The 14,010-nt window shown below is 46.6% G+C and overlaps 1 protein-coding gene across 1 annotated transcript; it reads right to left on the bottom strand.

Moving 5' to 3' along the window:
- Window positions 1-855: 855 nt before the first annotated feature.
- On the bottom strand, window positions 856-13,455 carry LOC104468882 (obscurin; the record flags this gene model as incomplete). Its single annotated transcript, XM_010083161.1, has 3 exons — window positions 856-1,116; window positions 3,511-3,780; window positions 12,315-13,455. Coding segments are annotated over 3 exons (1,672 nt in total), but the record flags the coding sequence as incomplete, so codon positions are not given.
- Window positions 13,456-14,010: the final 555 nt, after the last annotated feature.

Here is a 14,010-nt window from a genome sequence, read left to right as displayed (position 1 = left end):
TTAATATATATATATTATATATATATATTACTTTAACGCAAACAGCTTAAGAAGCTAAAATCAATGTTTCAAGTTTGGTGAACGTTTGACTGCCCCTGAAATGCTTCATGTGCACGTGTGTAGATTTTCCTTCATGGATGTTTTTGCTTTCTGGAATGGAAATAAACTTCATACTCTGCCAAAAGGGTTCAGGGCACCTATCTCCTTCCCTGTAAGAGCCAGCACACCCACCCGCTACCCTCGTGTCTCTGTAGACTCAAGACCTGGGGAAGGAACTGAATGCTGGCTGACTCTCCCCTCCAAATCCTCAATGAAGAGAGAGAGAGATAAATGGCCCCTATTTGCTACAAGAGATATTATCCCCATACCAAGAATTGATAAGTGCCCCTCAAAGAAACTATTTTGGAAAATGGAGGTGAGAGCGTAGATGGAGCTCTGTGTACAACAAAACAAGGCGGCTGCAACGTATGCAACTTACACAATGTTTTCTAAGCACCTCCCAATGGAGAGAAGACACATGTCCCTCACCACAGGGTTTATTCAGTTATTTTATGCTCGTTCAAGCACAAAATGAGAATGGTACAGAGAATATACATGTCTGGGTCATGATCTTCCCCAGAACTCCTCTGTCTATTTTGATCTCTCCATAACATCTCATAACACTCATGTTCAGGCTGTTGGCTTTTTGTGGCAGACGTCAAACCTGCTGTTGGCTTTTTGTGGCAGATGTCAAACCTTCTGCTGTCTTTGGACAACAAAATTACCATGGTGGGACCTGAAACGACAGTGCTATCATGGGAACACCTGCTTGCTTGGCAAGTCACAACATCAAGGCCAAATAAAAGTGAAGCTTACTGGTCACAGTGAACTGGGTAGAAGTCCTGCTTTCATCAGCCAGGAAGGCAATCTCACCAGCATCTTCCATCTTACACTCTCGGATGATCATGGTGTGTTGCTTGCCAGAGCGTGTGATGGAGATTCGATCACTGGGTTTCACTTCTTCTTTATTTTTCAGCCATCGGATGTTCTGGCATTCGTTGTCCAGCTCCACGCAGAAGATGGCTGTATCATTTACGAAGACCGCAGTCTTCCGTGGAAGTTTTTTAATGATGTTCCCTTTAAATAAGAAAGTCATGATGGTCAGCAAACAGCAGATATTAAAGTCTCTGGCAACACTGGACCCTCCAGACTACAACAAGCAGCTCTCACCTAATCACAACATTATAGACACTATGCAGACACCTCTAAATGAATTCCTAGGCTCTGGGGTATACAGAACAGATAATCCCAAGGACTCATTTCAGCCTTCAAAGAGAGAAAAGCAATCTTGTTTGACTAGGGTCGCTCATGTTTCTAGCCTACCATGCAGAGTCTGCTGTTGGGTAAACACAAGGTACACGGCCTTGCCAAGAACAGATTTGACAGCGATACAGCTTTCGTTGCCCACATATGCTGGGAATTCAAATTAAAACTTTGCTAAAGTAGGACAGTCTTAAACCAGAGAGGTTTCTTGTCTGTCTTTGGGATTTTCCCTCCAAAGTTACCAGTAAGTTAAATGACCAAGATGGCAAACACACCAGCCACCTGAATTAATAGAAAATACACTGAAAACCTCAGATTTCTTCTTAAAGTCAACCCAGAAATTCACAGGGAATGAACTTCACTTATTTGTGGCCTTTCCAAGTGACTGTGATGATTATTACATATTTGAATAGCCTCACAAGATGTGACCATTCACAGCAAAGCTTGGACAAAGCATCAGGAGACCACCCCTTGCTGTCCTCAGCGGTGTTTCCGACCCTGCAGCGCTTTGCATCCTGCCAAGTGCTTACATTCTCCCCAACCTCACCCTGCTCTCTCCAATCTTGTCACCCCAGGGCAGGGACAGGGCTCCCCCAGGAAATCTCTGCCTCCTTTCCCTCCTGAGAGCTCCACCCAGCTCAGTCACTCTCTTTTGCATGGAACATGCCATGGCACCTTAGCACAAACAAGTAAAACAAATACCAGCGGTCCTGCTGGGGCCAAATAAACTTACAGTGTTTGGCTGGTCCAGACCTAGCAGAAGGTGCAACAAAAAGATGTCTATCTGAATTCTCCCAGGTCTCCAGACTAAATGTTCCCTTCTGCTTCCACCCATGTGCACTCTTAACTCTTTGCTAATGATACAAAACAAAGGAATTTGCACAAGGATGCACATCATCCAGCTGTCTTACACCAGTTGATGTAGTGAAGAACAAGTACTGGTTTCACTGGGAGTGAAGTCAGGCTTCAAATGAGTCAGGACAAGTGCAATCCTGCAGCTAGGGCAGGTCTCCAATTCATGCAACAGGAGACATGTCAATGATACCAGCATAAGCATCATCAAAATCAAAACTGCAAGTCCTGGACTTATGTGGGTAGGTTCTTGCTCATACAGCAAGTCAGGGAGCTCAGAACCACTGGCCCCTTCTGCAGACATGCTGCATCTGTGATGTGTGTCTACTCGCTGTGAGACACCTACACCACCCCAGGCTCTACACCTACGTGCGCTTCAGCCCTAAACCAGACTCAGGAGACTTGGACATGGATCTAAATCCACATTTTGCCCCTTTTTCATCAGCTTTCCAAACTCCAGAGAACAGCTCCGTATGTTGGAGATCTCGAGTGTGGGTCTGATTTCCAATCTGGAACCATACAGGTGCTGGCCACTGTACCACGCATTGGACCACAAACCACAGCTCCTAAGCCAGCTTCCCCGTGTGGCCAGCACCACTCCTGGACAGGCTTCCAGTACCTAAAGGGGACTACAGGAGAGATGGGGAGGCACTCTTGATCAGGGGGTGGAGGGATAGGATGAGGGGTAATAGTTTTAAGTTTAAAGAGGACAGATTTAGATGGGATTTTAGGGAGAAATATTTTCCTGGGAGGGTGGTGAGGCAGTGGCCCAGGTTGCCCAGAGAAGCTGTGGATGCCCCATCCCTGGAGGGGTTCAAGGCCAGGCTGGATGAGGCTTTGGGCAACCTGGGCTAGTGGGAGGTGTCCCTGCCCATGGCAGGGGGTGGAACTCGATGGGCTTTAAGGTCCCTTCCAATACAATTTGTTCTGTGATTCTATGATTCATGTTGTGTTTGCTGGACACCAGACAAGACCTGTGTGATACAGTGCTGGGGGACACATCCAATGCTTGGGATCATGTTGAGGAAAGTCTACAACACTAGGCTATAACTCAAGCACTTTGCCTTCTAGGAAGCCCCTTTAAGCATAGGTCCCCAGCAGGTGACATATCTTGTGCAGCAGCACAATTTGTCCCCGTGCAGTGACCCTATGTCCCAGATACACCCTGGCAGGAGACCCAGGGACCCACTGACCCACCACACACGGCTCTCACACCATGATGGAGTCTGCTGTTCCTCACTGCACACGTACATGGGGCAAATGCCATTCACGTGGTCAAGTCTGGACCCCCACGCATGAATCTCACACTAGGTAGGCGAGCCTTGACTGATCTGAACTAGCAAGAGCCTTTCCTACCTTGGACAGAGAGCTCCGCGATGGTCCTGCTCCCTTCTTTCATCTCACAGATATAGACGGCATCGTCGTCTGTGGTGACGTTCTGGACAGTGAGCCGGCGATATGTGCCCTCTTCTTCGATGTTGTATTTCTTGCTCTGCCGGAGTTTGGTTTCCTCCTTGAACCAGGCTGTCTCTGTACTAGGAACGGGCACTTCGCATTGGAAGGTGGCAGATTCCTTCTCCCTCACTTCAAGATCCTTCAGTTTTTCCTTGAAGGGTATGGAGGGTTCTGAAAAGGATAAAAACAGAAAGGAGAAACAAGAGTTTGTGAGGGTCTGCACTAAGAGGTGTGCAGTTAAATAAGTCAATAGAGAAAAAAAAAAAACACAATAACACTCCTTATTAATTATATTGATTTGTCCTGAGCTGCCATCCAAACTCGTAATCAAGCCCTACTTCAGTAGGTGAGGAGGGTGAAAGCAGGAGTCAACTCTATTAATAGGGTTTCTATTTTCACGTAAAAAAAAAAAAAAAAAAAAAAATCTTAGATCCCAGCAGGAGTATTTTTCAGGACTTCTTTACAAATGAACCAGAGTGAACCTGAAATGCAGTACCTGCCTCACAACACCATACAGAGGAGTTTGCTCAGATCCAAAGCGATGTGAACAAGTCGACGAAGCACCAGGTTAATAACTTCTGCTCCTGCTGCCTGGTTCTCCTCTCGCATGAACATTGCACCCTGTCACTGAGAGATGCCAACAAGATAGAGGGCAAGAGCCACCCAGTCTGACTCTATAAAGCAGCAGCTGCTTCACATCAGTGTAAAAGCCCTTAAATTAAAGATGCCACAGGGCAGGTAAATAGGGAAAAAGATGGTCATAGGGAGGAGCGAGCAATTCTAGGCGACTGTGAGCAGATGAGCTGGTCAGCTGGTGCAAGAACTGATTTTTTAGGGATTTTGCAGCAGAAGTGAGCGCAGTGGAGTGATCTGAAAGGGCAGAGAGATGAGAGGTGGCTGTGCACACAAGGACAGATATGGAGGAGAGCACAGAAGGAACTGATGGAGGAATTTTCTATTCTCCCCACGAGCATCAGCTGTGTATCAGCTTTTGTTGGTGACAACAAAAGAACTAGAGAAAGAGCCCAAGTCTGCCAACCGCCTCTGCCTTCCTCCAGCGATGGTTCTGCAGTGCTCTGCCTTAGGGAGAAACCACAGTGTAGATCAAACACACAAAACAGCTGCATGGCAGTGAGGGGAGACATTTCATAGAATCATAGAGTGGTTTGGGTTGGAAAGGACCTTAAAGATCATCAAGTTCCAACCCCAATGTTTAATTCCAGTGACAGCTGCACCGTGAAATCGCCCTGATACCCTGGCGCTTAACTCAAGAAAGGGTAGTTGGACTGAAGAGGACAGCCGGTGGTCACGGCCATGGGACTGGTGCCACAGTCATGTCACAGACTTGGATTAGACAGTGCTGATGCATCACCACTCATGAGAGATCACATGTTGACACATACCTTCATCTCCTCATAACTACTGCACCACCTCCCAGCCTCTTCTCATGACTCTTCTCCCTCTCCCTCACCACACACATGCTCTCCAGATGGTAATTCCACGTGGTCACTGGCAGTCAGCAATGACAGATGTTAGTCCACGAGTCAAACAGCAGTGGACTTCTCTCAGATTTACAATCCCATGCCCACAGTGGCTCACCCCACTCAGAGCCATGATGCTCTAGAGGCTGGAGAAACACAAAACAAGGACCTCAGACATCCCAGATCCAAGATTTGATGTCCAGGAGCCTCCATTTTGTAAAAATCAGATCTGGGAGCTTCATGTCTGAGTCCATTACCTGTCCCCTCCTGCCACTCCACTAGGACAGGAACTGCTATGGGACCAGTGATGTCTTTGATCTGGTTTGCTCTTATCACAGAATCACAGGATGGTTTGGGTTGGAAGGGACCTTAAAGACCATCCAGTTCCACCCCCTGCCATGGGCAGGGACACCTCCCACTAGCCCAGGTTGCCCAAAGCCTCATCCAGCCTGGCCTTGAACCCCTCCAGGGATGGGGCACCCACAGCTTCTCTGGGCAACCTGGGCCACTGCCTCACCACCCTCACAGTGAAAAATTTCTTCCTAATGTCTAGTCTAAATCTACCCTCTTTTTTGAACCCAAGCCCTGGAAGCTCATGCATCCAGTTTTGCAGGTTTTTCATTCCACCCCTGGCACAGCCCCGATGGCAGCTGTCACATAAACACCTCCAACCATTTATAGCTGAGCACAGCCTGGATAGAGACATCAGACCCCCAGTGCCTGGCAGGACACCTTGAGGGAGCAATGCTGTCTGCCACCTTGGTTGTTATCCTGAGGTTAAAAACTGACTGGGAACACATACAATCCTTTAGGAGAAGGATGGTGACTCTAGCTCACCATGTTGACTTGGTTTTCCTCTTAAAAAAGAAAATACATTTGTCTTAATGCACCTCATTTCAAAATAAGCCCGAGCTTTGCCTTGAAAAGTCTTCATCTACCATAGCACAGACCTGCTCTGCCCCCACTTCACTTGTTAATTATCCTTTTCTCTCTAACTGACAGGAAACCTGTTGTAGTTTTACCCTGGCTGACAGCAAAATACTACAACACCGCTTGCTTACCCTCCCTCCTCCTGGGGATGGGGGGAGAATTAAAGGGGTGAAGGGAAAAAAGACTCATGGGTTGAGACAAGAACAATTTAATAGCTAAACTACAATAATATCAGAAATAATAATAATGATGAGAATAGCAGTAATATATACAAATATACAGATGAGGGACACACAGTGACACTGCTCACCACCCCATGACCAAGGTTCAGCCCATTCCTGGCTAATGATCCCGGAGCAGGGAGAGCCCCAAAACCATGATCCTGGAACAGAAATAAGAGCCCAAGTGTCCAAGAAACCAAGACAACCCTGAGAGAGGGGTGACCCAGAGGGAGACAACCCTCAGCAAGAGAGAAAACTTCTGGCCAGAGCCTCACCTCTCCCCTGGCCATGCCGTGCATGGGATGGAACAGACCATTGGCCAGTTTGGGTCTCAGTCCTAAACCCAAGGTCGAATCCTAGGCTGGTCCCTGGGGCTGTGCTCCCTCCCAGCTCCTCCTGCCCCTGCAGACACGGGCACAGCAGAGAAGCTGGAAAGTCCTTGAGTGTCCTGGCAGCAGCTCTGCCCATCAGTGTGTGATCAGCTTCTCCTCAGCACAAACCCAAACCAGCCTCACACTGGTGCTGGGAAGAGAGTTCACTCTGTCCCAGCCCAAACCAGGACACAACCAGACTCTCGCCCTGCAATCTTGTGCATCACTTGTGGAAACACCCCATGTGGTCATGGGGAACGAAGCAGTTCCCTCATGCCATGGCAACAAACAAGAGGATGAGATCAAGAAAGCATTCGTCAGAAGGACGCCAGCCTTGGGGAGCTGGAGTTTGCTGTGTGAGATAGGAGAGAGTCTGGAGCTTGCACTGAGAACACACGGACATGCCCAGGGGTCAAAAAGAAATAAGAGATGCACCTGAGAAGCACATAAGTGTATTCCCATACTTGGAACAGCTGGGCATATCATTAACTCCTCTGCCTCTACAGTCACTATGCAGCATCTAAGGTTAAAAAAAAAAAAGGTACTATAGGAAAAAGCTCTTAAATGTAGAAACGCAGAGGACTTGGTTGATTTTTTTGTACATGTTGCAGTAACAGCACTGCTTTTCCAGCCAAGGAAAGTAGGTGCAAGGCTATCTTTGGCAGCTTGTGGTCACTGATATCCTCTGAAAACAATTTTGCTTTTGTCCTACTGACATGTGTGCACGTCTTATCTCGCTCTGAACAGGGCCTCAGAGTGACAGCAGCTGATAAACTGGATTGAAGCCTGGGATTCACTCAGCCCCTGCTTCTTCTGCTTTGGGGATGTGAGGCTCCAAAACCCACCATCGTTTAGCATGAACCTGGTCAGCCAGAATGGGTTAATTTTGGTCAGAAGACTACAGAAGGACTACAGAGCTCTAGCGAGTTGGCATCCCAAAAAATTCATCTGACCCATAACCAGCCCCTGCCCAGGTCAGAGAGATGCTCAGAGAGGTGGCCAGGAGGGAACAGCATCTCCAGCTGATCAACAGGCAACCCAGAGTTCATGGAAAGATGTGTGAAAGGCAAGTGGCTCATCTTCCTTGTTAATGGACTAATCACCACAGTCTGAGTATATAACCGTCTAATATTTGCAAAAAGACAACTTATTCTGAGGAAGGAAGCACTCAACTTTACAGCAGCCTTTCAGTGTATTTTCCACTTAACTAGTTAAAGGTGAAAATAAATAAATACATTTATTTAATCTGACCGACTCTGTAAATATTGACCGCTCATTTCTAAATGTTTGCCATGTATTACCCTTTCACAAAGTGATTCTCAATGTAAGTTCAAGTGTGACTCTAATTCCCAAGATAAAGCCATTTAGCTATCAAGCATTTTCCTTATTATCCAAAAAGTTCATAATAACCAAAAATGTCCTTGTAAGATAAGCAAAAAGTGTGTTCAGCTGAGGTTCCATGTGACATAGTTCTCAGAAAAGAAGGGACACCAACTCACCTCTCTAGTACCTATAAATATCAAAGCTGGTTAGAAATTACTGAACATTAAGCAAGAAAGGTGATTTCTGATCTTTCAGTTCTGCAAGAAAATGTTGATTTTGCTCAAAATACTCAATTATTCAAATCTCCTTTGAGAAAATCTGAGTGGTTTATGTCAGAATGACCAAAGTGGGAACATGGAACTTGATGATCTTTAAGGTCCTTTCCAACCCAAACCATTCTATGATTCTATGATCTGCTCTGGCGCTTTTTGGAAGCCATGGTTTGACGGTTTCCTGACCACGTCCTGTCCTAAGGATGCTCTCCCAGCCAGGCTGTGCCTCCCACACTGCAAAGCACTTTCAGCTCAGGTCACCAGGAAGAGCCGTTCAAGTGGATGTCATTACATACAGAATCCAACCAAAAGTACAACACAGTGTTTTTCTGATCCCTCCAAATCAACCATTCTCTAGAAACATTTACTTCCCTGAGAGCTCAGTGGTGTCAATTTGAACGGCAATTCTGTTTTGTCCTTGTAACACCTGGACTCCCAGGACACGGCTCATTTTCATTGACTCAGAGTGTCCTGAGAGGTCATTTAAATTTACCTCTAGTATCAGTATGTTGGCGGGTTGTTTTTTTTTATTTTTTTGACTGTACAGTTTTTTCTATTAATCTGCTTTTAGCCAAAGCTGAAATGCGCATTAAGGAATATAATGAAGGCAATAAGATTTCCAAAGAAGGAGAAATTTGAGTTAAAATACAAGATCTACAAAAACCTGCCTCTAGGGAAAAATGTGAGATAAAAACAGCAAAGCAAAACCCTGAGGGATCATAGAGCAAGAGCAGCTCCTGGAGTTAGCAGGAAACTGCGAGAGCTTTGATCAGATATGAATTTGGCTGCTTGTCTTGAGAACATATTTCTCCAGAGTGTCATAGGCTTTTTAGTTTGGTCCATACCAACCAAACTAGCAATGAGATGATGTTATTTTTTAAAAGCAGGTCGTGCTAACACATATTTTGCTAAGAATAGGTGCAGCCTGCAAAGAAGCCAATGTTTGCTTAACCTTCTCGAGGCATATCTGTCTGCTTGACCTGGTCCTCTCACTTGCCTACATTTCCTCTTGCCTATTGCTGCCCTTCTCACAGGCATTCCATTTATGATTCCAGAGGAATATGGAGCTATCTAAAGGTGCATGGACAAGTTTCCAATATCTTGTATCTTTGGTCTTCTTCCTAATTACTGGGCTTTCCAAGTTTCCCTTCTACCTCCACATTTTTCAAGTTCTCTTTCAGCTCTCAAATGTGACTACCATGTTAGCGGTGATCCAAAATCATTTCAGGTCAGAGAGGAATATAAAGCAGCCTCAGCACCAGTCTGTTTTTTCCAGTCTCTATCCTACTTGGCTTGCAACCTTTAACCTTTTCATACAGTGTCTGATTACTGTATTCAGGGACTCAGATGAACATTGCTTGGCCCGGGCCCAAGGATGGAGAGCTGTTCGCTGTTCATGCTAACTTTACACGCCTGGGGTTATCTCCAAAGCCTTCAGGAAACTGAAGTCGGTTTTTTGTGTTCCTCCCATACTCTCTGCTCTTCGGTTTGGCAAAAATCATAGACTCATGGAATTGTTTAGGTTGGAAAAGACCCTTTAAGACCATGGAGTTCAGCCATTGACACCACCAAGTCCACCACTAAACCATGTCCCCAAGGGCCACACCTATACATCTTTTAAACATCTCCAGGGATGGTGACTCAACCACTTCCTGGGCAGTCTGTTCCAGTGCTTGACAACCCTTCTGGCAAGGAAATTTTTTCTAATATCCAATTTAAATCTCCCCTGGTGTAAAGGTTTACTCTTGGGCAGTGTTTCCTCTTTTACATTTCACGTTTCAGCGTATGACTTGTGATTTTATTCCTACTCTAGACACTAGAATCCAGGACCTTTCCAAATTGGAGTAATCAACTCTTGGTTTTCCTTAATTGTGAGAGTGACACTCTGCCCTGTGGCATCTCCTTTGGTATATATGTCTGATTCGCTACATCTCATTTAGGAACAGCTCAAAAATCTCTTGTTTTCAGCACAATGATCTTTAAGGCATGGGTTCAGCAAATGCTTACAAATGTGTTGAGTCTTTAGGTCTAGGATCCATCTTGACAGAATATAGTGGCAAGCTAGAAGAGAGGTTTAACCTGTGCCCAGTCCTATGCCCTGAGAGACTGCTAAGAGCCACCTTACAAAGAGGATGCTGGGCTAGGTAACCTTTTTTTTTTTTCATTATTACCTTTAAAAGGCCCATAAATATTCTCCCTCAGATTCTTGTGTTGGATTTCTGTGAATTGAAATGCCAGAGCATATTTAAACCCATGAAGCTTGCCTTTCCTGGTACCTGTGTCTGTAGACACACACTGTGGATGCAGCACCAGGGGCTCTATAAATACACCATCACCTGCAGAAAGACCAATGCATCAGCTCGACGCTTACCAAGGGTGACCGCTTGGAGAATTTAGCCTCTCCTGCACGACTGAGCAAAGAGAAGGTTGTGTGGCAAGACGACCTACCCCCCAAAACACGATGGAAGATGAGCTAATGGCATCACCAATGGCATCAACAGCAGAATTAAAAGCTGCCTTCATTACTACATCGTTCTGAGCTGTCTCGGGAGGGCTGAGGACACAAAGGACCGTGATTATTCAGCACCTAATTATAACCAACACACATAGATTTTCCATGGCAGACTTGGCCTGGTGAGAAAGCCCAACATGGTGTAGTATCACAAAGAAACAGACCATAAATATTCCCACTTAAGCCCTCTGACTCACAGGCTTTCTCTTGACAACAGACATTGATCAATAACATTTTCCCAAGCTGCTTCGCATACTTTCCCCATCTCCTTTGGAACAAGTTGCACCCATTGGGAATAATCAAATAAGAACGGGCAGAGAGGAGGGTGTTTGCCTTTGCAAGACTGGTTTTGGGCAAGTAACAGAGCTTGAGCCATCCTCAAAGTGAAAACCCACCCAAGGGCCAGGCTCGGTCTTCAGCTCTGAGTCCCGACTCATGAAGTAATCACAGCTTTGTGGAAGAGGACCAATGTCCTTCCCAGCACCACTCAGCACCTCCAAGGGATGGGAATGAATGGGACAAGCGCCAGCGAGTTCCATGGATCAGGTGTCACTGATGGACACAGGGTCTGAGTCACTGATGGGAAAGACGGCGAATGGGAAAGGAGAGGTCCAGAAAAGGGAAACCAGAAACCAAATAAAAGCTAAGTGTCTTAAATACTGGTATGAAACATATTTAATTTTGATTTCTAATTTATTTTGCTGCCAGTCAAAACCATCCATTTTGCCACTCAAATGGCAAAGCCTTTTATATCTGAGAATTAATTTGCAGGTGCTGCCTGGGTTGCAAACTACGTGCTGTAACCTTGCCAAATGGAAATTCAGAGCTTCCTTTGGGGAAATGTGTCGCTTTTTTGTTGCCATTATGAAGAACTTGGTCCAACCTCTACCAGTGTTGAGGGACCCCCTGAAGGCAAATTCTTCACCACCGACCAGAGCAAACAGGGGCATCCTGGACCTAGAAGAGTTCTGGGAACACACAAGGACTGCAGGCTATCCAGCAACACAAGCTGGGAAAAGGCTGAAGGAGCCTGGCAAGAACAAGGCGGCCGGTGGGTCACACTGTACAGGAAAACTGAGATGGACTGTAATTAGAGTTGGAGCAGGTCCCCCAAGGGATCCAAGGCAGCCTGAGACACTCAGCTTGCAGTGAGGAGTTTCCTCTACTTCTGTATAAATGGCATGTGGGTGCCAGTTTGACTAAACCCTGTGGTGAAAATAGAGGGTAAGATGGGGCTTCAGCAGTCCCTGGTCCAGAGGATGGTAACAGATTTATTAGATTACTACAAAACCAGGGCAAACGGAAGCTTTAGAGATCCGTTTCATCCCAGCTGCCCCACAACCAGCCAGTTCTACATCATCCATCCCTGACTGATCCCTTCCTATAACCCCCCCCAGTGATGAGACTCCCTCCCCAGGTCATCTATTCTGGTGCTTAACCCTTTTTAAAACTGGAGGGCTTTATTCATGTCTAACCCACACTCCTTTGCAACATTTTGGTGGCAGAAGTTTTTTTCCTGCTCCCACTCAATTCATAAGTTCATTGGCTGTCTCCTTGCAGGCATGCCCACCCCAGTGACAACCACAAGCACCCACCTTTGACGGTGACGAGCACGGAGCTGTACGTTTGGCCTGCCAGGTTGGAGGCTGTGCAGGTGTACAGCCCATTGTCTATCTGCTTGCAGTAGAGGATCTTCAGCACAAAGTTCTCCTGATCATCCTCATAGATGACATGCCGTCGCCCTTCCAAAATGACCTCATTGTCCTTCTTCCACACAATCTCTGGCTTGGGCTCGCCCGTCACGTAGCAGCTCAGCTTAGCGTGCTTCCCCTCCGTCACGCTGCACGTGCGTGTCAGTGCCCCAAAAGTTGCGTTGCGAGCCCCTTTGGTGGCAAGTCCAGCTGCCCTCTCGTAATCCCAAGAGAGGCTATAGCCGATGCCAGACAACCCTTCTGCCGTGGAGTAAGACTGGGCAGACAGTGAATCAAGAGCCCCATGGGAAACGTCCATCTTCCTGATCTCCTCCCGCCTCTTTTGTAAGTGAGACAACAAGGATGCCGTCTTGCCGCAGCTGGTATCGAAGTGGCTGCTGCTGCCCGGGTTGGAAGAACCGTGCGTTTCCACCACCAGCGCGGCCGAAGCACTGGCAGAGCCGATGGGATTCTCTGCCCGGCACGTGTAGGTGCCACTGTCCCCCAGCCGGGCACACTGGATGGTGAGAGCATTTGACTCCCCAACAGACTCAATCTGGAAGCGGCCGGCATCAGCCCGGTTCCGCAGGTGTCTCCCATCCTTCTCCCAGTTCACCGAGAGGGGAGGGCTGCCCTGGACTTTGCATTTGAACATGGCATCTTCTCCCAACGTTACTTTGATGGAGGAGGGCTTCTGGATGAAGTATGGGGCTGACTCTGTTACCGTGGTCTCCTCTCCAACTTTGATGCTGACAGCTGCAAAAGCTTCTCCGATGGTGTTCTTGGCCCGGCAGATGTATTGGCCACTGTCCTCCAGGCTCAAATCATAGATTGTTAGCCTGTAGAGATCCCCATCTTCTGTGGTTTTAAACCTTCCTCCACTCTGGAGTGGAAGTTTGTCCTTTTCCCAGCTCACAACTGGGATGGGGTTTCCAATGATCTGGCAGCTCAAGGTGGCATCCTTCCCCACAGACACCATAAATGCCTTAGGCCGGGTTAAGAACCGGGGGACTCCGCTGAACGAGCTGTAATCCATCTTGGTTTCCTAAAGGGTGAGAAAAAAAAATGTCAAGAGAGAGCAGATTAGATGGTACAGACAAAGAATTGCTGCACTTCCACGGTTATCAGGTCATTTGTCATCTAGAGCAGTCTGGTGGGGCAGGTTTTTATTGTCCTTCTAATTATGGGTGAGAAGGTCTTGGAATATTTTGTCTTGTAGATTTCTTGGATTTGAGCTCAATAAAATGCTGATGGAGAAGGTAGCTCACTTCCCCACAGGAATCACTGGGTAAAACACAAGTCTTTAGGCAGCTCATCCAGAAAGAACATGATGGTCCCTTTCAGCTTTAGCACTAGGAAAGTGACCTGCACTAATGCTATATGGGCTGGTTCTGTAGCTGTAGCGAATGGACATGAAATTCTGAGACATGTCTACCCATCAAGATACCTCCTCCATCACACTCATCTCCTCTTCATTTTCATCTCTCTTTTTCTATCTTGTTGCCCTTGCTCTTTTCAACTTTTTTCTTTCTCCTTACCTTTTTTTTTTTTTTTTTAATTCTGCTTCTGCAACACGCTCCATCTCTCCTCTTGCTGTCTT

The sequence above is a fragment of the Pterocles gutturalis genome, unplaced genomic scaffold, assembly GCF_000699245.1.
Source record: "Pterocles gutturalis isolate BGI_N339 unplaced genomic scaffold, ASM69924v1 scaffold22480, whole genome shotgun sequence".
Lineage (NCBI taxonomy): Eukaryota > Metazoa > Chordata > Aves > Pterocliformes > Pteroclidae > Pterocles > Pterocles gutturalis.
The sequence above is the reverse complement of the archived record's forward strand: the minus strand, read 5'-3'. Positions and strand labels throughout refer to the sequence as shown.